This window comes from Barbus barbus, assembly GCF_936440315.1.
Source record: "Barbus barbus genome assembly, chromosome: 24".
Classification (NCBI taxonomy): Eukaryota; Metazoa; Chordata; class Actinopteri; order Cypriniformes; family Cyprinidae; genus Barbus; species Barbus barbus.
This window is the reverse complement of record NC_136752.1, coordinates 27035515-27060533: the sequence shown is the minus strand read 5'-3', so window position 1 is coordinate 27060533 and position 25019 is coordinate 27035515. Positions and strand designations below refer to the sequence as shown.

General features: G+C 35.0%; 2 protein-coding genes across 2 annotated transcripts; one reads left to right on the top strand and one right to left on the bottom strand.

Moving 5' to 3' along the window:
• Window positions 1–1160: 1160 nt before the first annotated feature.
• On the bottom strand, window positions 1161–7448 carry LOC306843528 (PR domain zinc finger protein 1-like; the record flags this gene model as incomplete). Its single annotated transcript, XM_079375050.1, has 6 exons — window positions 1161–1628; window positions 1715–1843; window positions 3347–4122; window positions 5033–5294; window positions 6630–6752; window positions 7263–7448. 6 exons carry the CDS (start codon window positions 7446–7448, stop codon window positions 1161–1163), a joined length of 1944 nt encoding a protein of 647 aa, XP_079231176.1.
• Window positions 7449–11591: 4143 nt separating this feature from the next.
• LOC306844101 (prolyl endopeptidase-like) lies at window positions 11592–23384 on the top strand. The gene is made up of 15 exons (XM_079376017.1): window positions 11592–11755; window positions 13382–13456; window positions 13548–13681; window positions 14761–14891; window positions 14973–15182; window positions 16036–16157; window positions 16238–16343; window positions 16429–16620; window positions 17595–17792; window positions 18228–18331; window positions 18414–18550; window positions 18670–18764; window positions 19476–19607; window positions 19728–19884; window positions 21933–23384. The coding sequence occupies exons 1-15, from the start codon at window positions 11714–11716 to the stop codon at window positions 22225–22227; spliced, it is 2130 nt and encodes a 709-aa protein (XP_079232143.1). The 5' UTR covers window positions 11592–11713; the 3' UTR covers window positions 22228–23384.
• Window positions 23385–25019: the final 1635 nt, after the last annotated feature.

Genomic DNA, 25019 nt, shown 5'->3' with positions numbered 1-25019 from the left:
AAAAAAAAACCCACATAAGTATTGAAATGTGTTATAGTCTATTTAATGGTTGATTAAATAGCTAAATATTCTGAAAAACAGTAAGAATTATTAAACAAAAAATCATGAAACAGCACAAATGGAAAAAGCATCAAAACAAAACTATTAAACCACTCTTTTAGTTATTAATAAATTATGTACAATTATAACTTATAAAACACATGCCAGCTTTCAGCTATTTGACATTTATGAAAATACTCTTGCCCTGAGACTAGAGTTTCTGTTCAAATCTAACTTCAACAGCTGATTCCTGTCTGAATGCTTGTTTGCTTGGATTTACTGTGCTCAGTTGTTAATATACACATATCATAATACACAAAAATGATGGTATTGGATAAAAACAAAAATAAAACCCAGTGTGACAACTAGCCCCAATCTCCCCTTAAAACTACATAACATGTCTTTTGCCAGTAGTTTATTAATAACAAATAAAACCAATGTGCAACATTTAGCATAAAACATATATCAGCACAAACTATCATTCAAAAGTTTTGGGTCAGTATGATTTTTAAGTCTTTAAACTCACAGAGGCATTTATTTGATCAGAAATACAATAAAAACAGCAATATTGTGAAATATTATTGCAATTTAAAATAACTGTTTTCTGTTTGAATATATTATAAAATAAAATGTATTGCTGTGATCAAAGCTGAATTTTCAGCATCATTACTTCAGTCTTCAGTGTCACATGATTATTCTAATATGCTGATTTACTGCTCAAGAAACATTTCTGAATAGGCAGTTGTGGCCTAATGGATAGAGAGTTGGACTTGTAATCCGAAGGTCATGGGTTCGAGTCTCAGGTCTGGCAGGGATTGTAGGTGGGGTGAATAACCAACACTCTCTCTGCCCTCAATACCACGACTGAGTGCTCCCTGGGTGCCGCAGCATTGGGTGCCCACTGCTCCGGGTGTATGTTCACTACTGTGTGTACACTTGGATGGGTTAAATGCAGAGCACAAATTCTGAGTATGGGTTGCCACACACCACTTCCCCTTTATTTGAAATATTTATTTTTGTTACATTATTTTTAGATAAATTGAATGCATCCTTGCTGAGTAAAAGTGTTAATTTAATTCAAAAATAACATATCAGACAAATCATGATCACCTTCTTCCTGTCTAATGGAAACCTCTGGAGAGAGAGCTGGATGAATCAGGTATTATTGTTTGGGCCTGCGCTGCTCCCTGCTGGACGACAGGTGGAGCTGCAACCGCCCAGATCACCTGACACATCTTCTTTGTAGACTCCGTCTCCATGCCGGCCTCAAGCTTCGCTGCACCTTCACTCAGATCAAACCTCTGGATCTCGTCATTGGCTCGGCACAGCTGAGAGGCGGAGCCTGTGAGGCTGGAGGCGGGGCAGAACTGGTGCAGGTGGATCTGCAGGCTGCTCAGGTGTGTGTAGCTGCGAGAGCAGTGCGGGCAGCGGTGTGAGCGTGGGGCGGCGTGCAGGCGTCTGTGCAGCCGCAGGTGTATGTGCTGGGTGAAGCTGGCGGGGCACTGCTTGCAGACGTACGGCCGTTCGCCCGAGTGCAGCCGCAGGTGAGTCTTCAGGTTACTGCAGCTGCTGAAGCGCCTGTTACACACCTGCACACGAGACACATCATATGAGCACAGGAGATCTCCATTGACTCTTCTAGAGAGCAGTGAGATATTCCTCTGTGTGTTCTTACATGGCATTCATGTGGTTTCTCTCCCGTATGAACCTGGATGTGCTTTTGAAGGTGAGCCAGCTGGGAAAAGTTCCTCCTGCAGATATTGCACTTGTATGGTTTCTCACCGCTGTGAACCCTCAGGTGCACCTGGAGAACAGAGAGCCGAGAACCGAGAGAGATTTAGTTCAAAATAAATAAGTACATTTTAAATTCATGCACTGCCATTCAAAAAGAAATGTATATATATGTGACCCTGGAGCATAAAACCAGTCTTAAGTCACTGGGGTATATTTGTAGCAATAGCCAACAATACATTGTATGAGTCAAAATTATTGATTTTTCTTTTATGCCAAAAATCATTAGGATATTAAGTAAAGATCATGTTCCATTATGATATTTTGTAAATTTCCTACTGTAAATATATTAAAACTTAATTTTTGATTAGTAATATGCATTGCTAAGAACTTCATTTGGACAACTTTAAAGGCGATTTTCTCAATATTTAGATTTTTTTGCTCCCTCAGATTCCAGATTTTCAAATAGTTGCACCTCGGCCAAATATTGTCCGATCCTAACAAACCATACATCAATGGAAAGATTATTTATTCAGCTGTCATATGATGTATAAATCTAAATTTCAGAAAATTGACCCTTATGACTGGTTTTGTGGTCCAGGGTCACATATTTATTTTTAATTAGCAAGGACATATTAAGTTGTTCAAAATGACAATAAAGACATTCATAATGTTACAAAAGATTTACTGCTTTTCCTTTGAACTTATTACTCAAAATCCTGAAAAAAGTATTTGTTTCCATTAATAATAATAAAATTAATAAATGAAAACTAAGTAGCACATATTTTTGAACATTGATAATAATAAGAAATGTTTCTTAAGCAGCAAATCTACTATATTAGAATGATTTCTGAAGGATCATGTGACACTGAAGACTGGAGCAATGATGCTGAAAACTCAGCTTTGCATCACTGGAATAAATTACATTTTACAGTACATTAAAATATAAAGCAGCTATTTTAAATTGTAATAATATTTCACAATATTTCTGTTTTTACAGCATTTTTGATCAACTAAATGCAGCCTTACAACTTCTTTCAAAAACATTTTCAAAAGCTTTTTTGTTATATTATCATTTTTATTTTATGTATAATTGATGTAGTATAATAGTTTTTAACATTTTTAATTACGTTTTTAATATTTTACATTTTCAATTTTGTTACAGTTTTACTAATTTTGTTGTTCATTTATTTTTAGATTAAAAAATATTTAAGTTTTAGTTTTAGTTATTTTTTTAGTACTTAAAATTGAACTAAAATGAAATGAGGACTGATGCCTTGGCAACTATTGGAAATAAAAAACAAAAAATTATTGTAAGATTTTTACATTTTATTTAAGATAATTATTTATTTTGTAATAAGTATGAAAAATGTTTTTTTATGGTTTTAGTTTTAGTTCATTATAATAACCCTGATATATATATTTTTAATACCTTTTCAACCAGTTTTAATAAAAAATAAAATGTGAGATAAAATAATAAAATTCCTTATATATCATTATCTCGGACATTCTTCACTGAAACACTAAAACTACAATTAATAAATCAGAGATCCATAAAAGATAACGACCCATGTACCTTCAGATTGGACAGTTGGCCGAAGTTCTTTCCGCACTCGTTACACTTATACTGGATCTTTCCATTCTGTCTCTGTAATGGATACGGTAAAGCCTTGTAACCTACAATCTGTCGCTTTTGGCCAGCCTGAGACTCTGTGTCGTGACGGGCGGAGGCGGAGCCACCTGAGGAAGCCACGCCCATCTCAGGTGAGTCTCTCTGGACTGTGATGTCATCAGCACTGGACACTTCAGCCGGAGATGGATCGGTTGCTTCACTATTGCCTTTAGGATTAATTTCTCTCTTTGCAGTGTCTGTCACTTTAATTTTGGGGTCGCCTCTATTGGTCAACGCTAATGAAAGATGATTCTCATTGGATGTTGGATGCAAGAGAGGTGGATACATGTGGATTGGTGGAATATTATGGGACATGTGTGGTGTTGTTCGGCCAAATCCCACTGGCTGATGTGACGGCATGTATTTAATAACAGGCCATATATACATTGGCATAGAGGATTGTGGGATAGCAGAGGTGTATACATGCTTTCCTACACTAGATGCTATTTTCAAGTTTAAAGAGACATCAGAGATGGCATTAGTCATTAAAAATGGAGGTAATTTTGGATTCTGCAGGTCCCTGGTCACTTTTTCCCCATATTTCGTTTGTGTGTTGGAGTTAAACGGTTTGTTTGGAGGAGTTTCTGGGTGATGATCAGTCCAGCCATTCAGATCCAGGATTTCAGTGACCGTGTGACCTCGCTTTCTCCTCCTCACTTGATCTTTACCCTGAGAATGAGCTGAAGCAGGAAAACACACAAAATATTCACAAAACATTTGAGTGAATTGTTAAAATAGAAGAAACATCTTTAAGGCAAGATGACCTAGCTGAACAGGCTAAAAAACTGATATATCTTCAGTTGATTGATTAAATTAAGAATTGCAATTTTTTATTATTATTATCAAGTTTTCAAAAATGTTATGTTTAAATATGCAAATTATGCGTTATCTAATTAAATATGCACTAATTTGTATTATATATTTACAGAAATGTGTCAGGTTCAAAATTCTTGTTTCATTTTGTCGACTTATTAGAGTCAAAGGTTTTATAGAGGGGATTTTGGATTTCTCTTCTTATCACTCTATAAATCAGAAAATACTGTCAATGGCCAGAAAACAAATTACCATGTTTTCAGGAATAAAAAGTTCGAAACCTGGTGAAATATATATATATGAACAAAACCTTCACGATATAGATAGGAATAAGTCTATAAACTGTTTATGTGAGTGCTACTGAAGTGAAGATGTCTGACTCATTGCAGGAAGAAAAGTCATTTTGAGAAAACCGGCTTTAAAGATATGTGTTGTTTTTGAAATCTACGGATGCAGATTGATAAAGTGCAATAAAATCAACTCTTAAATGTGTATTTTTGATGTTTTCTTCCACACTAGCCCGAAAGACGACATGCTATGGAAGCAAAATAACACAAAATCTAATAATAAAAGATCATCACAGTCTTGCAATGAAATTAAAAGTGTCAAATTTTGTAAATTAAGCTAATTTGAATCTTAGAAGCTGTAATGAAACAGCAAAATATACAGGTATTACTAAAAAAATAAATGCATTCATTTATTTTGTATTTTTTACATTTCAAATCATTCCAGGTGTATGGCTCAGAAAAGCATGAAATTGATGTGGCTGTCACTCACAGTGTGTGGGAAGTGGCTGTTTTAGACAGGCAGTTCTGAGGCTGGTGCTCATTGGCTGCCTGTGTTCTAGGCTCCGCCCCACCAGCAGCTCCTCCCCTGGCATTAGAACCTTCATGGCATAGAAGTAAATCTGCATTCCAATTTGGAATGCGGCAAGATTCTGTTGCCAAGGAGACGGGGCATAGTTTACAAAGCGCATCCAGTTGCTGCCACTCTCATCCTCACAAGACAGGAAGTGATGCAATCGCCCCTCTGAGAAGATCTTTGTAAGAGAATAAAAACAGAATCAGAATCATTTTTTTTTTACCTTGTTTTAATCTTCCATCAGTGTCAGTATGAGCAATAGCAATAGTTATGCTCAGCAAGCTCTAATAAGCATCCTGTCGAGTTTAGGAAATGAAACCGCATTAGATTAGTGTTTTGTTCTCAGATTTAAAGTGCACATCTGTTTGTGCGAGCGATGTGTGAAAGTGAGAGTTTGTGGTTTAGTTGCAGTCTTTTAGAACAGCTCGACTGTTTGACCTTACAACACCTGTTTCTCTCTCTCTCTCTTTCATTTTTCAGTTTAAATCTTCCAGTCTAATATTGAACTTTGCGTTTGATGTGGTCATACAGAGAGAGCAAATTCATTTCCATTTAAAGTAATATTTACCCCTCTTTTTTTTTTACATTTATGAGTGCATAATTTAGTATATAAAACATACTACATGATGTCACTACTGTTCAAAAGTTTCAGGTCATATTTTATGCTCACAGAGGCAGTAATATTGTGATATATTATTGCAATTTAAAACTGTTTTCTATTTGAAAATGTTTTAAAATATAATTTATTGCTGTGATGCAAAGCTGAATTTTCAGCATCATAACTCCAGTCTTTAATGTCACATGATCCTTCAGAAATCATTCAAATATGCTGATTTGCTGCTCAAGAAACATTTCTGATTATTATCAGTGTTGTAAACAGTTGTGCTGCTTCATAGTTTTGTGTAAATCAGGATACTTTGATGAATGTAAAGTTGAAAATGCATTTATTTAAAATAGAAATATTTGGTAACATTATACATGTATTTACTCTCACTTTTTATCAATTTAATGCATCCTTGCTGAATAAAAGTATTAATTTCTTTAAAAAACAACAACTACTGACTCCAAACTTTTAAATGATAGTGTAAATTCTCAGTCTAAATAAGTATTTATTGCATATTTCCTATTGTATACACCTGTAAAAATAACATTTTTGATTGTATAAGTCAAATCTATAATATTAGGGTATGAATTTAGAGTCCATTTCCTCGCCCACAAATTTCAAACCCTGAGAAAATGAACTTATACATCAGAAATATTTGTGTGTGTGTGTGTGTGCTCTCCTGTCAGCCACTTCCTTGCTGAGTCAGTGAGTGAGACACGAGTGTGTAGCTTTACTGGCACATGTAAGCGAGGAGCAGTGCGTCAGAGAAACCCAACATGAGCACACACCCCTGTAGCATGACTGGTAAATATGAACCCCAATGACTCAGAATGGTTTTCGATCTCTCTCTCTCTCACACACACACATGCACAAACACGCTTCTTATCTTTCTCACATCTGCTGACATACCATCCAGATGTGTTTTCCGTGGATGTTTGCAGGCAAATGTTTAGGGTGAAGATGTTCTCCGAGCAGCGGGCCGAAGTGGGTCCCTGCAGGAATGACCTCTGTGGTGAAAACACCCAGCACCTTCTGATGACACAGCATTAGAAAAAAAAACAGATAGCCTCTTTATATGTAAAAAAATTGCTTTGTGAACACTTTGAAATATGAAGCAATTTTGTGCATGAGCATATAAGTGTAACTTTTAACGAATTTATTTTTAGTGGATGTTTGAAGTCAGCTCACCTCAGGTTCCCACATTAATCTTAGCAGAGTAGTTCATCACATTACTACACAGTGTATCTGTAGTTTTATCTTTTTTAAATCCATCAAACACTATTTGTGAAATATATTATGATTGAAAATTTAGTCATTTAGTTTTGTGTTTTTGCCATATACACACACACTATACACAATATAGTGTATATATTTTATATTCAAAATAAATAAAAATTTGAAATGTTGCCTAAGTGTATTTTACATTTACTGTATGTCAAGTAACACTTTTTTTATTTAACCATAATAACCCTTTAATTTTTAAGTGTGATTTAAGTGTCCAAATAGGTTTTTGTGCCACTGTACATGTATACATGTTTGTACCTGATTTTGATATGCAAATCTGAGGTTTCTGGGTAATGATGTCTGGGCTATGGTTTCCTTCCACCCATCAAAGTCTGGCTCACACCGATCTTTAACATGTTGATTGTGTCTCACATCCACCTTCTGCTTCTCAGTTTGTGCAGCGATGCTCTCGTTTGCTGTGGTCGTGTGTGTTTTTGATGGCATAATCAAACCGAGATTACACCTGTGAGTGAAAGAAAATGATACACATGATGATCAATGTAAGATAAAACATTCTGTATTTCCTATGCAGTTATGTAGTGGCTGCTACTTGATTTAATGGAATAGTTCACAAAAAAAAGGCCATCTAATATGTAGATGAGTTTGTTTCTTCATGGGAACAGATTTGGAGAAATTTTGCATTATATCACTTGCACATCAATGGATGCTCTGCAGTGAATGGGTGCCGTCAGAATGAGAGTCCAAACAGCTGATAAAAACACCACGAAATCCACACCACTCCAGTCCATCAGTTAATGTCTTGGGAAGCAAAAATCTGCATGTGTGTTTCAAACAAATCCATCATAAAGACGTTTCTAACTTTAAACCATTGCTTCTGGCTTAAACGCTTCCCTCAGTGGAAAAAACTCTTCATCAAAATGCACCACAATATGTTAAGAAGTGTTTTGGCTGCAGTGCTTGATCTGTGCATATTTCTCTACTGATTCAGATGAGATTACTATTTGACTGAAGGAAGCATTATTATTGATTATGGATTTATATTTTTGCTAGAAGCAACATTTTGTAGTTAAACATCTTAATATTGGATTTGTTTATTACAAACATGCAGCTTATCGCTTCAAAAGATGTTGATGGACTGGAGGTGTGTGGAGCTTTTTTTTTAATCAGTTGTTTGTACTCTCATTCTGACGGCACCCATTCACTGCAGAGGATCCGTTGGTGGGCAAGTGATATAATGCTACATTTCTCCATATATATTCTGATGAAGAAACAAACTAATCTTATATGGCCTGAGGAGGAATACATTTTCAGCAATTTTTTTATTTTTGGGTGGACTATTCCAACTGAGGAATCAATTGACAAAATGAGCAACTGAAAGGAAAAACACAAACGAGATCTCTTTAGCAAAATGAAATCAAATGCATATTTTTCAACACCTCAAACTTTACTAACATTTGCAATCAAAAGCAGAAAAACACAAGCTCATTTGCATTCATTTTATGGCTCTATACTTTTATTGTACCCTATGTCACCAGTTGTTTTATTTGTATATTTTATTCTCCTAAGGAGTTTTACAGGCATCTGAGACAAAGTTGATAATTATATGAAACCTTAGCTACAAATGAGAAACTACTGAGCAATCTAATAAATGCAATGATTCTTATTGATCTTTTTTTTATTGGAGTAAGACCAAAAGCACATGTTTGACAGGTCCACGACTTGTCAGACTGATGTGGGAATTCAAAGTAACAAAGCACTAAAAATGAAACTTAACACCAGAGCAGTTTTCGCTCACGCACAGAGCTGCGACCACAACACACACTCAACATATGACCTGAAGAGGTTTGCATCAGCCTGAGCTTCAGCTGATTCACACACACCATACCATACAGACCAAATGCATGTTCAAATAGAGTAAAAAGCACTTACTCTGGCTTATGTTCAGTCAGTGTGAGCTTCTGTCCAGCCGTCTGTAGGAGGACGTTGCAGTCAAGCTCTCCGTCTCGGTTTCTCTTGAATGTGTAGAAACTTGCGTTTTCATTCAGACATCATTTGAAGACAAACTCCACCCTGATGTCTTCCTCCACCCCTCTGACTCTTTCTCTTTTTCTCTATTTGAATGTGCACTTCGCAGAGCCTCACATGACAGCTCAGAAATGTCAGTTTTGATATCTGTTCATATAATCGATGCTGAATAATAAAAAAAAACTCACATCATTTAATTGTATTAATTCAGCTGATACTTTCAAATGAAACAAAACCAGGATCCTGTATTGGCAGTTATGTAAAGTTTTTTCTGTTTATTTTCTGATGAAGGAGACACATAAACTGAATTAACTTTTGTAAGCAGATTTACAGTCATGGCCAAAAATATCGGCACCCTTGGTAAATATGATCAAAGAAGGCTGTGAAAATTAATCTGCATTGTTAATCCTTTTGATCTTTTATTTAAAAAAAATCACAAAAATCTAACCTTTCATTGGATAATAAGAATTTAAAATGGGGGGAAATATCATTATGAAATAAATGTTTTTCTCTAATACACATTGGTCACAATTAACGGCACCCTTTTATTCAATATTTTTTGAAACCTCCATTTGCCAGTTTAACAGCTCTAAATTTTCTCCTATAATGCCTGATGAGGTTAGAGAACACCTGACAAGAGATCAGAGACCATTCCTTCATCCAGAATCACTCCAGATCCTTCAGATGCACAGCTCCATGACGGTGGTGCTTCTCTTCAGTTCACCTCACTCATTTTCTACAGGGTTCAGGTCAGAGGACTGGAATGGACCCATTTTTGTGTTGTTTTTGAGAGTTGTGTTTGGATTATTGTACGCTTGGAAGATCCAAACATGGCCCATTATAAGATTTTTTATATGTGTGTGATTTTTTATCTGTTGGTATTTGATAGAATCCATGATGCCATGTGTCTAAACAAGATGTCCAGGACCTCCAGCAGAAATATAGACCCACAACATCAAAAATACAGCAGTATATTTCATTGTACACATGGGGTACTTTTTTATCTCTGTGTTCACCAAACCCATCTTTGAGTGTTTGCTGCTAAAAAGCTCATTTTTTAGTTTCATCTGACCATAGAAGCCAGTCCCATTTGAAGTTCCAGTCGTGTCTGATAACTGAATATGCTGGAGTTTGTTTATGGATGAGCTTGGAGAATTTTTCTTGAAACCCTCCCAAACAACATGAGGTGATGTAGGTGCTGTTTGACAATTTTTTTAAAGGTTTTCTGACCCCGAGACTCAACTATTTTCATCAATTCTCCAGCTGTGGTCCTTGGAGACTCTTTAGCCACTCAAACTCTCCTTCTCACCGTGCATTAGGACGATATAGACACACGTCCTCTTCCAGGCAGTTTCGTAACATTTTATGTTGATTGTAAATTCTTAATTATTGCCCTGATGGTGGAAATGCTCTAGCTCTTTCTTAAAGCCACTTCACTAATTTGTGAAGCTCAATTATCTTTTGCCGCCCATCAGAAATATATTCTTTGGTTTTTTCTCATTGTGATGGATGATTAAGGGAATTTGGGCTTTGTTTTCCCTCCTATTTATATTTCTGTGAAACAGGAAGCCATGACTGGATAATTTCATGTTCATAATCACCCTGGAGTGCTCAAAATTGTGAATATGAATGGGAATATACTTCAGAGATATTTTACTCATAAGAATTTCTAGGGGTGCCAATAATTGTGTCCAACGTGTATTTGAGAAAAAACATTTATTTCATAATGATATTTCCCCCCATTTTAAATTCTTATTATCCAATGAAAGATTAGATTTTTGTGATTTTTTTTAAATAAAAGATCAAAAGGATTAACAATGCAGATTAATTTTCACAGACTTCTTTGATCATATTTACCAAGGGTGCTGATGTGGTTGGCCACGACTGTACATTATTCTGATATTTTCTATTTCATTTCTGTTTTTGCAAGAATAAAATATTTTAAGTACACAAATACGGCTTAAAAATAAATGAATACGAACAAACGCATGCATGAATGGATTGATGGATAAATAAATAAATAATTAAATGATAGTGAGATATAAATAAATAATAAAAAAGAGGTCATTTACTCACCTTAATGAGAAGGATGAGGGGATGGTGGTTGTCAAGCTCCAAACAGCACATAAAAGTACCATAAAAGAAGCAGATTACATTTCTTGTGCGTTATTTCAAGTGCTTCGAATTAATTAGCATTTTTCACGTGACAAACAGACTAGTATTTATGTCGTATTCACTCAAAATCTTGCCCCCGCGGCGTCTCTTGATTATACAGGCTCTGCACAGTGAACTCCATAAAAGTAGGCCTAACGTTACATAAAAGAGAAAATATTGCGCAAAAAATAAACTGAATAAAATTAAAATGCAATAAAATCTAATTATAGGCCTATAGATTAAAATACACATAATTAACAAGATATTAATCACCACTTACAGTGCAGTCAGTGAAGGACTGGCTTATTAATATTCAGAAAGAACGTCGCAGAAGCTAATTAATATTCATGATGCGTGATCAGGGCCCGGCGTGTTATTGAGTGAACAGCAGAGGGCGCTGCGCGGATTCCAGCGCTCTTTCCAGCAGCGCGTTTGTCTTTGTTCGGGGTCTTTGACTGTTGATTCCGGACATTGTGCTGCGGCTCTCAAACACACTGAACTCCCAAACACTCGTTTATTTTATCATAACATTATTTCATCTGTTCAACAGCTCGCAAGATCTCTGAATAATGGCTTTCCAGTATCCAAACGCTTATAAGGACGAGTCAGTGGTGAGTGACAGAATAACTGAATAATAGAGAGAAAAAGGACATGAATGAATAGATGGAAGGATGAATGAGAGCAGATAGATGAAGGAAGAAATAAGTGAACAGATGAATATATGAATGAATGGCAGAAAGAATGAATGAAAGTGTTTTATATACACTCACACTCTCATACACACACACACACACACACACATGTTGGTTTTTGTGGTTTATGGGGACTCTCCATAGGCGTAATGGTTTTTATACTGAACAAACTGTGTGTGCTATTGCCCTACACCAACCCTACACCTAAACTTAGCCCTCACAGGAGACTTTGTGCATTTTTAGATTTTCAAAAAAACACCATTTAGTATGTTTTTTAAGCCTTTTGAGTTACGGGGACATAGGCAGTGTCCTCATAAACCACCTTCATATTGTAATACCTCTGTCATACCCATGTTATTATACAAATTTGTGTCCTCATAAACCACATAAACATGCACACACACACACACACACACACACACTCACTCACTCACTCGTACTCATACTCACACACACACACACACACTCAGTCACATACTCATACACACACACATTATATTAGTGCTGTCAAACGATTAATCGCATCCCAAATAAAAGTTTTTGTTTACATAATATATGAGTGTGTACTGTGTATATTTATTATGTATATATAAATACAAACACATACAGCATATATTTTGAAAATATTTACGTGTTTACATGTATATATTTATTTTCATATAAATCATATCACATACACATATATAAATATATTTAATATATAAACGTAACATATTTATTTATATATATATATATATATATATGAAACCATGGTGTGTATATGTCCTGAATGTGTGTGTGTGTGAGAGTCTGTATGTGTATATATATATATTTATATATATATATATACAGACTCTCTCTCTCACACACACACACACACACACATATTTAACTAAAACCATAAAAAGTTTTTGTTACGTGAAATACATTTGAACTGAAGTGAATAAAATATGAAAAAAAAACAGTTTCAGCCATATTTCTTAAACCAAAGTCCCTTTATTCTATAGTAGGGTATTCTATAGTCTTTGCTTGAGCTTGATGTACTAATATAACTACAACAAATTGAAAAACTGGTTGCATGAGTGACGAATGGATAAAATATATAATTGCCTAAAGGAATGGGTAAATATAAAAAATGGCTGAAATTATAAATGAATCCATGAGAGAATTAAGGATGAATAAGTAAATGATCCCATAAGAGACTGAATTAATGGATAAGAAAGAAATAGAGGTCCTGGTTGTTTATCTGAGACATTCTCAAACTATCTCTGTAGAGATTGTGTAACTGTATGTATATGCTAAGTTTGCAATCTATAAGACATGTTTATGTTCTTGAAAGAAATGGATACGTCATTAAAAAAAACATTTGAGCATTATTAATGCTGTCAAACGGTTTCAAACACTCTTCCTGACTACCATTGGACGATCAAACAGATAGTCCCGCCCCAAACCCGCTGCATTGGTTGAGTCAGTGTTACTGCAGAAACTTCCACCTGTACTATGATGTGTTCATGTTGTGATAGTGACCTCACTGCTCATGTGATGCATGTGTATGTGTGTTATCAGGTGGACGACTACCACGGCTGTAAAGTTCCTGACCCGTACAGCTGGCTGGAGGATCCTGACAGTGAAAAAACACAGGTGATCTCCACACGACAGTTCCTCTGAAAGAGAATTATGATTCTGTATACCTGAGATATGACTCTATGTGTGATGTTTTTGTGACCGTCAGGCGTTTGTGAACGCTCAGAATCAGCTGACCCTGCCGTTTCTGGAGCAGTGTGAGATCAGAGACATCTTTAAGGACCGTATGACTGAACTCTATGACTACCCCAAATACAGCTGCCCCTTCAAACGCGGGAACAAGTGAGACGTCAGCAAACACTGATAATAATGAATGAAATTAGTGTAATGCGCGTAGAATGGGAGACTATGCACTGCAACAGAATAAACTATAAAATACACACTGTTCCTAAAACATCAGTTGTTCCTTGAACTGAGATGATGTTTAGCATCTTCTGATAGTTTCTCCAAGCTTGTGTTTTGTATTTGTGAGCACATGCACTACCAGTCAAAAATTTGGAATAGTTATGATTTTTTAAATGTTTTTGAAAGAATTCTGTTATGTTCACCAAAGCTGCATTTATTTGATAAAAAAACATTAATATTGTGAAATATTTTTACAATTTAAAATAACTGTTTTCTATTTGAATATGTTTTAAAATGTAATTTATTCCTGTGATGCAAAGCTGAATTTTCAGCATCATTCCTCCAGTCTTCAGTGTCACATGATCCACATGCTGATTTGCTGCTTAGTTATCGATTATTATTGATTCTCAGTTATTAATAATGGTTATTATTATTAGCACTGTTGAAAACAGTTGTGCTGCTTAATAATTTTGTGGAAACATTTTTATTCAAGATTCTTTGACGAATAGAAAGTTAAAAAGAATAGCACTATATTGAAAAATAAATATTTTGTAACATTATAAATGTCTTTATTGTAATTTTAGCTAGGTGAATATAAAATATAAATAAATAGGTATTTATTTATTTACTATTAAGTTTTTATTTTATTTTATTAATTGTATATATTCCCAACTTTTAAATGGTAATATATCACAATTTCCACAAAACTGTTAAGCAGCACAAATCTTTTCAACATTCATAATAATCAGAAAAGTTTTTTGAGCAGCAAATCAGCATATTAGACTGATTTCTGAAGGATCATGTGACACTGGAGTAATGATGCTGAAAATACAGCTTTACATCACTGGAATAAATAACAATATTACTGTTTTTTTTAAACAAGTAAAATAAAAGTCTTTCAAAAACATTAAAAAAAATCTTTATTATTCCAAACTGTTGACAGGAAGTGCATGTGTGTATGTTTTCCGAAGTACTGCCCTAATAAACACTTTTTTTTTTTTAACCCTCTCCTGAAGGTATTTTCACTTTTACAACACTGGTCTGCAGAACCAGAGTGTTTTGTACATGCAGGAGAACCTCGAAGCTGAGCCCAGTGTGTTCCTGGACCCAAACACCTTCTCAGAGGACGGGACGGTTGCTTTACAAGGTGCTGGATGTCTCTGTGTTTGTTTGATGCAGTGTGTAGGGCTGTATTGACCGTCAGCTAAGGCTTGCAGTTTATTCTCAGGTTACGCGTTCTCTGAGGATGGCGAGTACCTGGCGTACGGCACTAGCGCGAGCGGCTCTGACTGGGTTGAGATCCAGTTCTTGCGCGTGGACGGCGCTGTACTTCTGGAGGACCGACTGGAGAGGGTCAAATTCACCTGCATGTCCTGGACTCACGACGCGAAAGGACTCTTCTATAACTCTTATCCTGAGCAGGAGGGCAAGAGTGATGGTAAACACACACAAACATGCATGATGCACAAATTCACACATGCAGGTTTAAAAGATAGTGTTACGTTAGGCATTTATACTATATTAGTATTTATTAATATTTTGTATTAGCACGTATTTTTATATTTTCAGTTTCATTTTAAGCTTTGGTATTTTTATGTGCTTTTGTCATTTTTATTAGTTTTATTATTTATTTATTTTTGTTTTTAGCTTTAATTTATTTTTTTCAATTTTATTTTAATGATTTTAGCACTTTAACCTACATTTTTGTTTATATTTTTTCATCTAATATTTCTATATTATAATTTATTTCAGCTTTTAAAATTTTATTTCAATATTTAATAGCTTTAGTAGTATTATTCAGTGCTATACTGGCGTTCAATAATATTTTGTAATTATATATACATAATTTATATATTTCTATTGAGCTTTACTTTTATTTTTATTAAAATTTTAATTTTAGTAATTTAAAGATTTAATAAAAAATTTATTCAAATAAGTTTAGGTTCATGTTTTTCATCTAATATTTCTATATAATATTTTAGCTTTTTAAATTTAATTTCAATTTTTTAATAGCTTTTGTAGTATTATTCAATACCATATTGGTATTTATTAATAATTCTTAATTAATAGTCTTTTGTTTTAAATATTTCTATTAATCTTTAATTTATTTTATTTTTAGTAAATTTATTTTTAAAGTTTACATTTTTCATCTAATATTTATATTTTATTTTATTTCAATCACCAAAAATGATTTTTACTGTACCTTACTGTAAAGTGTTTCTGCATTAGTTTAGTTTTGCATTACACCAGTAAGAGATCTTGATTGACGTCTCTCTCTGTCTGTCTCTCAGGCACTGAGACGTCCACTAACCTGCACCAGAAGCTGTACTATCATGTGTTGGGAACCCCTCAGTCTCAGGACGTCCTGTGTGCCGAATTTCCTGATCAGCCGAAATGGATGAGCGGTGTTGAGGTAACAAACACACACACACACAGATGGTGCTTCCTTTCTGATCGTGTTATGAGGTGAATAACGTGTGTGTGTGTTTTCAGGTGTCTGATGACGGCCGTTATGTGCTGTTGTCCATTCGAGAGGGCTGTGACCCCGTCAACAGACTGTGGTACTGTGACCTGAACGCCGTGCCGCAGGGAATCACTGGTACAGACGCACAGAAACATTAGTATTGAGACGAAAATGCTTGGTTTCCGCTGACAGGATCTCATGTATATCTTAATGATGACAGATTTGTTGCCATGGGTGAAGCTGATCGATAACTTCGATGCGGAGTATGAATACGTCACAAATGAAGGAACCGTTTTCACTTTCAAAACCAACCTGGACGCTCCTCAGTATCGACTCATTAACATCGACTTTGCCCAGCCGTCCGTCAGCCAATGGAAAGAGCTCATTCCCCAACACGACAAAGACGTCGTCGGTGAGCAGAGATGCTGTTTTAATGAGATCACGTCAAATCAAAATTCACTGTAATTTCTTTCTCAATGAATGTCCCTGGTCTTATTGTGCCTACTTCATCTGCAAGTTATTGTAAGAAAAAACCCCTATATTTTCATGATCTCATAATCAAAATGTTATTACTTTTTCCCTTTTACTTTTACGTTTCCCACAGAAATATGTCACATTATGGAATTGAAATGTGTTGCAAGTTCCTTTTTTTTAAATTCTATTTAATTTATTTCAGTTTTTTGATTTAAAAAGAATTACATTTTTTTATTATTTTATTTATGAAATTTGTCAAATGTTTGAATAATTTACATAATTAAAAAACATTTTTTTTTAATGTTTTTGAAAAGTCTTGTATACTCACCAAGGATGCATTTATTTTATTAAAAATACAGTGAAAACAGTAATATTGTGAAATATTATTACAATTTAAAATAACTGTTTTCTATTGTAATATATTCCAAAATGTAATTATTTCTGTTATCAAAGCTGTATTTCCAGCATCATTACTCCAGTCTTCAGTGTCACATAATTCTTCAGAAATCATTCAAATATACTGATTTGCTGCTCAATGGACATTGGTAATCATTATTATTGCTACTCATTGGTCATTATTAATAATGGTTCTTTTTAATATCAGTGTTTTCACAATTATTTGATTACTGCAAAATTCAGCTTTAATTTGAAGTAGAAATCATTTGTAATGTATTTAGTGTAAATTTTGATCACTTGAATGCATCCTTGCTGAGTAAACTTTAACTTTTTTATTTTACACTTAACCAATACTTTTGATATATATATGTGTATGTGTGTATGTGTATATATATATATATATATATATAAATAAATGTGGTTTAATTTTTATACTTTTAAATAATTCAAATAAAAACAAATAATTTAAATATTGAAAAAACTGAACCATATTTTCTCTTTATCTCTCTCTTTCAGTGTTTGCTACCTGTACATACACCAGGTTCCTGTTTGTGTGTTTCCTCCATGACGTGAAGAACGTGCTGAAGATGTTCCATCTGTCCTCGGGGGAGGAGATACGCACGTTTCCGCTCGATGTCGGATCGATTGTGGGCTTCACTGGGAGGAAGAAAGACTCTGAGATCTTTTACAGCTTCACCTCGTTTCTCTCTCCAGGTCCGTCAAGATTCAGAAGCTTCTGAAATGAAGAACTTTGGTCCTTAAAGGGACAGTTCGATCAAAAATGAAAATTCTGTTATTGTCTATTCACCCTTAAGTTGTTCCAAATTAGTTTCTTTCTTCTGAAAGAATATATTTTAAAGAAGGCTGGTAAACAGCTGACGGTAGCAATTGACTTGCATAGTATGGAAAACAGACTATGGAAGTCAATGGGTACCGTCCACTGTTTGGTTACCAACAATATTCAAAATATCATCTTTTGTGTTCAGCAGAAGAAAGAAGCTCATACAGGTTTGGAACAACATGAGGGTGAATAAATGATGACAGAATTTTCATTTTTGGGTGTACTCTCCCTTTAATAACTCCTATACAGCAATCAGGTAATGTTCTAACAGGTGTGTATTGAATGACGTGTGTTGTGTTTTCCTGCAGCGATCATCTATCACTGTGATCTGACTAAAGAGCCGCTGCAGCCGCATGTCTTCAGAGAGGTCACGGTGAAGGGCTTCAGTCCTGCTGACTATCAGACCACTCAGGTACAGCAACATACTTGCAGATGCTTCGTCTATCTGTCTGCGGTACGATCACCTTCACTTCGTGTCTGCTTGTTTCTTACAGGTCTTTTATCCCAGTAATGACGGCTCCCAGATCCCAATGTTTATTGTCCATAAGAAAGGCATCAAGCTGGATGGTTCCCACCCTGCCTTCCTGTACGGATACGGAGGTTTCAACATTTCCATCACACCCAGCTACAGGTACAATACAAACCAAACACAGAAACACACAGCTGATCACACACCCCACTGATGCAATACTGATCTTTGACATGCATCCCGTTCTTGTAAACATCTCTCTCTCGCTGTTTGTGTTTCAGTGTCTCTCGGCTGATATTCGTCAGGCATCTGGGAGGGGTTTTAGCGGTTGCCAATATCAGAGGAGGTGGAGAATATGGAGAGACGTGGCATAAAGGCACGTGACTTTAATTCTGGAGCTAATTAGGGATTGATCTGCACAGATGTTCATAATAGAATATGTCTATATGCTTCCTTTTTTTTTAGTTTGGGGGTAAGATGTTTTGTTTGTTTTTGTTTTGAAGAAATTAACACTTTTTTCTCTGCAAGGATGCATTAAATTGATTAAAAGTAAAACTAATTATACTTAAATGTTTCCATTTCTCATAAATAGTTTTTTCTATTCATCTCAAAATCCTGAAAATATGCATCACAATTTCTACAAAATAGGAGGCAGTACAACTGTTTTCAACATTGATAATAATCAGAAATGTTTCTTGAGCAGCAACTCAGTATATTAGAATGATTTCTGAAGATCATGTGACACTGAACACTGGAGTAATGATGCTGAAAATTCAGCTTTTATCACAGAAATAAATTGCATTTTAAAATATACTCAAATCGAAAAAAAGTTATTTTAAATTGAAATAACATTTCACAATATTAGTGTTTTTACTGTATTTTTTATCAAATAAATGCAGCCTTGGTGAGCAGAAGAGACTTTTTATAAAGTGTTACAAAATCTTACTGCCCCCAAATATTTGAACAGCAGTGTATCTGCTACAGTTATGGTTGGATTATATGTGTAGTATGCATTTGAAAGGTATACATCTTTAACATTCCATTGCATTTAATGAAATCTGTCTCTCTCTTCTCTCTTCCTGTGCAGCGGGGATGTTGGCCAATAAGCAGAACTGTTTCACTGACTTTCAGTGTGCAGCTGAGTATCTGATAAAGGAGGGTTACACTTCCCCCAAAAAACTCACCATTAATGGAGGCTCCAACGGGGGGCTGCTCGTGGGTATGACACTCAAACACACACGCGCACACACACACACACACACACACACACACACACACATACATACTGAACACACAGGTTGGTGTTCTCCTGGTCCTATATCCCGACTCTCTCCTGCAGCGGCGTGTGTGAATCAGAGGCCTGATCTGTTCGGCTGTGCTGTGGCTCAGGTCGGCGTCATGGACATGCTAAAGTTTCATAAGTACACCATCGGACACGCCTGGACCACTGATTTCGGCTGCTCGGAAATCAAAGAGCAATTTGATTGGTTAATCAAGTAAGTTTATTTCTACTTGCTACAGTGATGCACAGATACATTCAATTTACTACTTTTTTAGGAGCAGCAGACCCACTGAACTTCTGAGACATAATTGCATTTAGGTTAAAGCAGCACACCACTCTAGACATTCTGTTACTGTGATTTTACTCCATTAACTGTGGTAAAATCATTGTAATGCACAGCGGCTTAATGGCTTATTGATTTTATAGAATGTGGCAATAGCAATATAGATATAATATTTAATGCATTTATTAGTATACCTTAATCTTGTTTATTTGTTTCTGTTATTGATAATATACACTGTTGTTGTTGTTGTTGACTAAAACTGTTCAGTTGTTTTCAGTAATTAAAATTAAATTGAAATAAAATTTTAATGAAAATTTTGCCTTTATAACTAACTGAAAGTTGAAGTACTAAAACTAAAATAAAAATAAACTGAAGCTAAATAGATAAAAAATAATAAAAAATACTAAAGCACATAAAACAACAAAGTAATGTTGAAGCTAATTTCAAATATTAATAAATACTACAATAATATATAAATAAAATATCTACACCGATTATATACCCTATAATCTTTAAATACTGCAGATTCACCAGCTGAATATTTTGCATTGAAATATTTCTTATTTTCAATATAGTATTTTTTTATTTTTATTTTATTCAGTTTTATTCAGCATTTTATTTTATTGTGCATGCATTTTATCCGCTTGTTAAGTCATGATGAATCAAAAACGGTTTCCGGCTCCAAGCCTCTACGCCGTTTCAATTGAGAACTCTCAAACATTTATGATCACTATTTATGAAATTATTTAATAATTTTTAATATACAGTGTTGTTAACCAAAACTGTTAAATTGTTTACGGTAATTAAAATAAAGCTAAAAAAAAAATAGATGTTAAATGAATGTTACACTGGCTTAAAGGATTAGTTCACTTTTAAAAAAACTTTTGCTGATAATTTACTCACCCCCATGTCATCCAAGATGTCCATGTCTTTCTTTCTTCAGTCGAAAAGAAATTAAGGTTTTTGATGAAAACATTTCTCCATATAATGGACTTCATTGGGACCCAAACGGCTCAAGGTCCAAATGACCGTTTCAGTGCAGCTTCAAAGGGCTTTAAACGATACCAGACGATGAATAAGGGTCTTATCTAGCGAAACGATCGGTCATTTCAAAAATAAATTAAAAAGTTTAAGTTTTATAAGCACAAATGCTCGCGTTGCTCTGTTCTGTGATGCGCGTTCGTGACGTCACGTAATACGCAATTATGTTGAAAAGGTCACGGTTGACTTAGGCGGAAGTACCGAGTCAGTAGGCTTTTTAATATTAAAACACCCAGGATACGCACACGAAATAGGCATTTTAAATGATAAACTGACACAAAGACATTTGAATATGTGTATATGGTCCTCCTTCCGCACATTTGTAAACATTGACTCGGTACTTCCGCCTACATCAACCGTGACCTTTTCCACGTCATTGCGTATTACGTGATGTCACGAACGCGCATCACAGAACAGAGCAAGGTGAGCATTTGTACTTATAAAACTTAAACTTTTTTATTTATTTTTGAAATGACCGATCGTTTCGCTAGATAAGACCCTTATTCATCGTCTGGTATCGTTTAAAGCCCTTTGAAGCTGCACTGAAACGGTCATTTGGACCTTGAACCGTTTGGGTCCCAATGAAGTCCATTATATGGAGAAATGTTTTCATCAAAAACTTTAATTTCTTTTCGACTGAAGAAAGAAAGACATGGACATCTTGGATGACATGGGGGTGAGTAAATTATCAGCAAAAGTTTTTTTAAAAGTGAACTAATCCTTTAAATAAAACTTAAATAAATAAAAAAATTATATTTTAATAATTCAGAATAGATTAATCATTGTTTGGCCAACTGAGATTTTGGTATGAGGATAAAGACATTAGGATCATGATCTTTCAGTAGAACTACAGCAAACCATAAGTGCATAACAAAAAAAACTGCAAAAACGCTCATCTGTTCTGAATTTAAAGAGCTGTAAACGTTCTGACCCTGCAGGTATTCTCCTCTTCACAATATCCATGTTCCAGAAGGTGACGGGGTTGAGTATCCCGCCGTATTGTTGTTAACGGGTGATCATGATGACCGCGTGGTGCCACTGCACTCGCTAAAGTACATCGCCACACTGCAGAGTGTGATCGGTCAGTGGCCCGGCCAGTCAAACCCTCTCTTTATCTACGTGGACACAAAGTCAGGCCACGGTGCAGGAAAGCCCACCAGTAAAGTCATTCAGGAGGTGGCTGACACATACGCTTTCATCGCTCGCTGCTTGAACCTCAGCTGGATCGAATGAAGCGAGTTACGAGGCTCTAAGCTGTTCCTCGACTCCTGCAGGTTTTTCTTCTGACAGTTTGATTTAGTTCTTGCCTTCTCTCCTGTTCACTGAAATATTCACCTTTTTTGCTCTCTTTCTGTCCTACTTCTCCACGGTTTCAGTATTTAATGTTACATACAAGTAAAACAGTCCAGTGTTGGTTGAAAACTGATTTCATATCAATTCACCATGTCTCACGGCTGCGTATGGGATACACTTAGGAAATATTATAATTACCGAGGTCACGGGGTGAAGTGTCATAACCTCTCTAGCACTTTACTAAAACTGTATTTATTTGACGACGGAAGACATTAACAGTTTATGGATCTCTGCATTACTCCGATATACAGCACCCATCAAAAATAAGTTTGCCAGTGACTCTCATGAAAACATGTTCAGGTCACATTTTGCCCCAAAACTAAAAGAAATTTTGATGTATTATTACACTACTTTTAATGGCAGTTAAGCACATTTGAAATAGTCATCAAGTGTTATGGATTTTGTCCGCACATGTTTCCCATTAATCTCAGAGGTGATTCTTTTTACTAAACATGAGAATATAATACATTTTTAAATTTACATCAGCATAAATGATATAAATCCTCTGCAATAATATCATGTTTTTCGCATTACTGTAATGAGTTTTTGCATTCAGTATGGACAACTGGAGAGGAAGAATGTACTTAATCGTCATGAAAATAACATCATTTCTTTTGATTTGAGTTGAAATATAAGAAGGGCATGTTTGTTTATGTGAGATTCACCCTTACAGTGTTTGTCAGTGTGTGTGAATGAGCTGTATCTCTCGACAGAAATCTGTTTCTACCTCCATATTTATGCAGATTGTTTTATCTTGGAAGGGAGAAGCAAACAAAATAACCTAGTACAATAAAACACATTTAAACAAAGTATTTAGCCCTTTTTTTGTTTACCTGTTCTATTAGATAATTTTACAGAATAATATGAGGATTTCAAATGCTTTTTAAAAATACTGTAGAGAAATGATTAACCTCATCCGTCTAACACAGTGTTACTGAATCTCTCGCTGTCTTCCTCTGCTGGTTTGTCGCAGACAAAAATAAAGCAGGAGTGTTCGACATCATTTCATTAAATGGCTCCGATTGTGTTATACTTTGAAAACAAGCTGTAGAGGGTCATTCTTTAACGTGGTGTAATGATTCTGTTAGACTTGGTAGTCTTCCCTAGCAATAATTTTGATAAAATAATGAAATATATGTATGCTATACAGAGCAGGCAGAGGCATAAGTTAACTAAGCGGCTGCTTGGGGCCCCCATGAAGAGTATATGAAATGACAGCTTGATTTATTTTTATTTTTGTGATATAATATGTAATTGGACAATGGTACATTATACAAAAACGCAATATTATATTATTATTTCCATAGTAGCGCTGTATGCCAGATGTATCACTTTTATTTAGTCTTTCCTTTATTTTTCAAAATATCCTAAACTATATGATATAGCCTATTCAGATTAGCAAATATGTGGACATTAGTTCGTTTTTCTATAATATAACATTTTATTTAGGTAGTTTTAGATTGAAGTTGTCTTCTGTGTAAAAATAACGTTCCTGGGTATGTATTTTTGTAATAAATTAAGCTTCTGTTTCATAAAATTGCTACTGATAACAGCTTAACATTGGCCTATACCTTTGGGGTCTTTACTATATTCCAGTATCATTATGCCTCAGTTATCTGGTTATAGATTAAGAGTTGTTGTTTTAGATGTACAGATGCTGTGTTTAATAATTCATGTTGTTAAAATAACACTCTGTTCCATAAATGCATTGGCTGCTGGTTTATTTAGCTACTTCTCAGTACACCACATTAAGTATGCCACTTAGTAAACTTTGAATGTTAATGTGCAAATTAACATCTGACACACTTTTGGGTTTGATACTGTTTCAATTGAAAATCATAGAAGGGTAAAAACATGTCAGGCAGACATTGGTATGTGTAAGCAACACAGCTACAACAATTGATAATGTGTGGTTTGGATTTATAGTGTGCGAATAATTAAGCATTGACAATAATTAGTCATATTGGCTATGCACCCCATAAAGGCTTGGGCTGGCCCTGGGTGAAGGTTTCATTTTGGTGGGAACAGATGACCGCAGACAACACCCCCCTCCCAATCCAACTAATTTACCCAACATTTTTGCATTTAATGATGGACTTTTGACCACAGTTTTATGCCATCTTAAGTGTATTGCTATTGTAGCCAACATAAAACAATCATTATTATACTATTTACTGTTGTTATTATCAGACGTAAAGTTACAGTTTTCAAATTTGACAACAAAAACTCTTTGAGTAAAAATAACTTTTTAGGATAAGTATACAGTGGTGGCCAAAATTATTAGAACACTAGTATTTTCAGCAGCTAAAAATGGTTTTAAGTCAGTTATTTCTATCTTTTTCTGTAGTGTGTCAGCAGGAAATATCAGTTTACATTTCCAAACATTCATTTTGTCATTAAATGTAATAATCCAGTGAGATTTTTGTTTGTGCTCCACTCTCTGATCTGATATAAGCTCCCTGAGAAACTATATGCACAAGTGCACCGAGGGCAAAAGCTGCTTTAAACGCAAAGGATGCTCACACCAAATGTTGATTTAATTTAGTTAATAGAAGTTAATTGATAAAGAACATCTATTTATGACATTATTTTTGACAGCTTCCTCATTTTACAGCATTATTACACAACTGCCTAAACCTTTTAACAGTACTGTAGCTTTGCAGGGAGGTTTC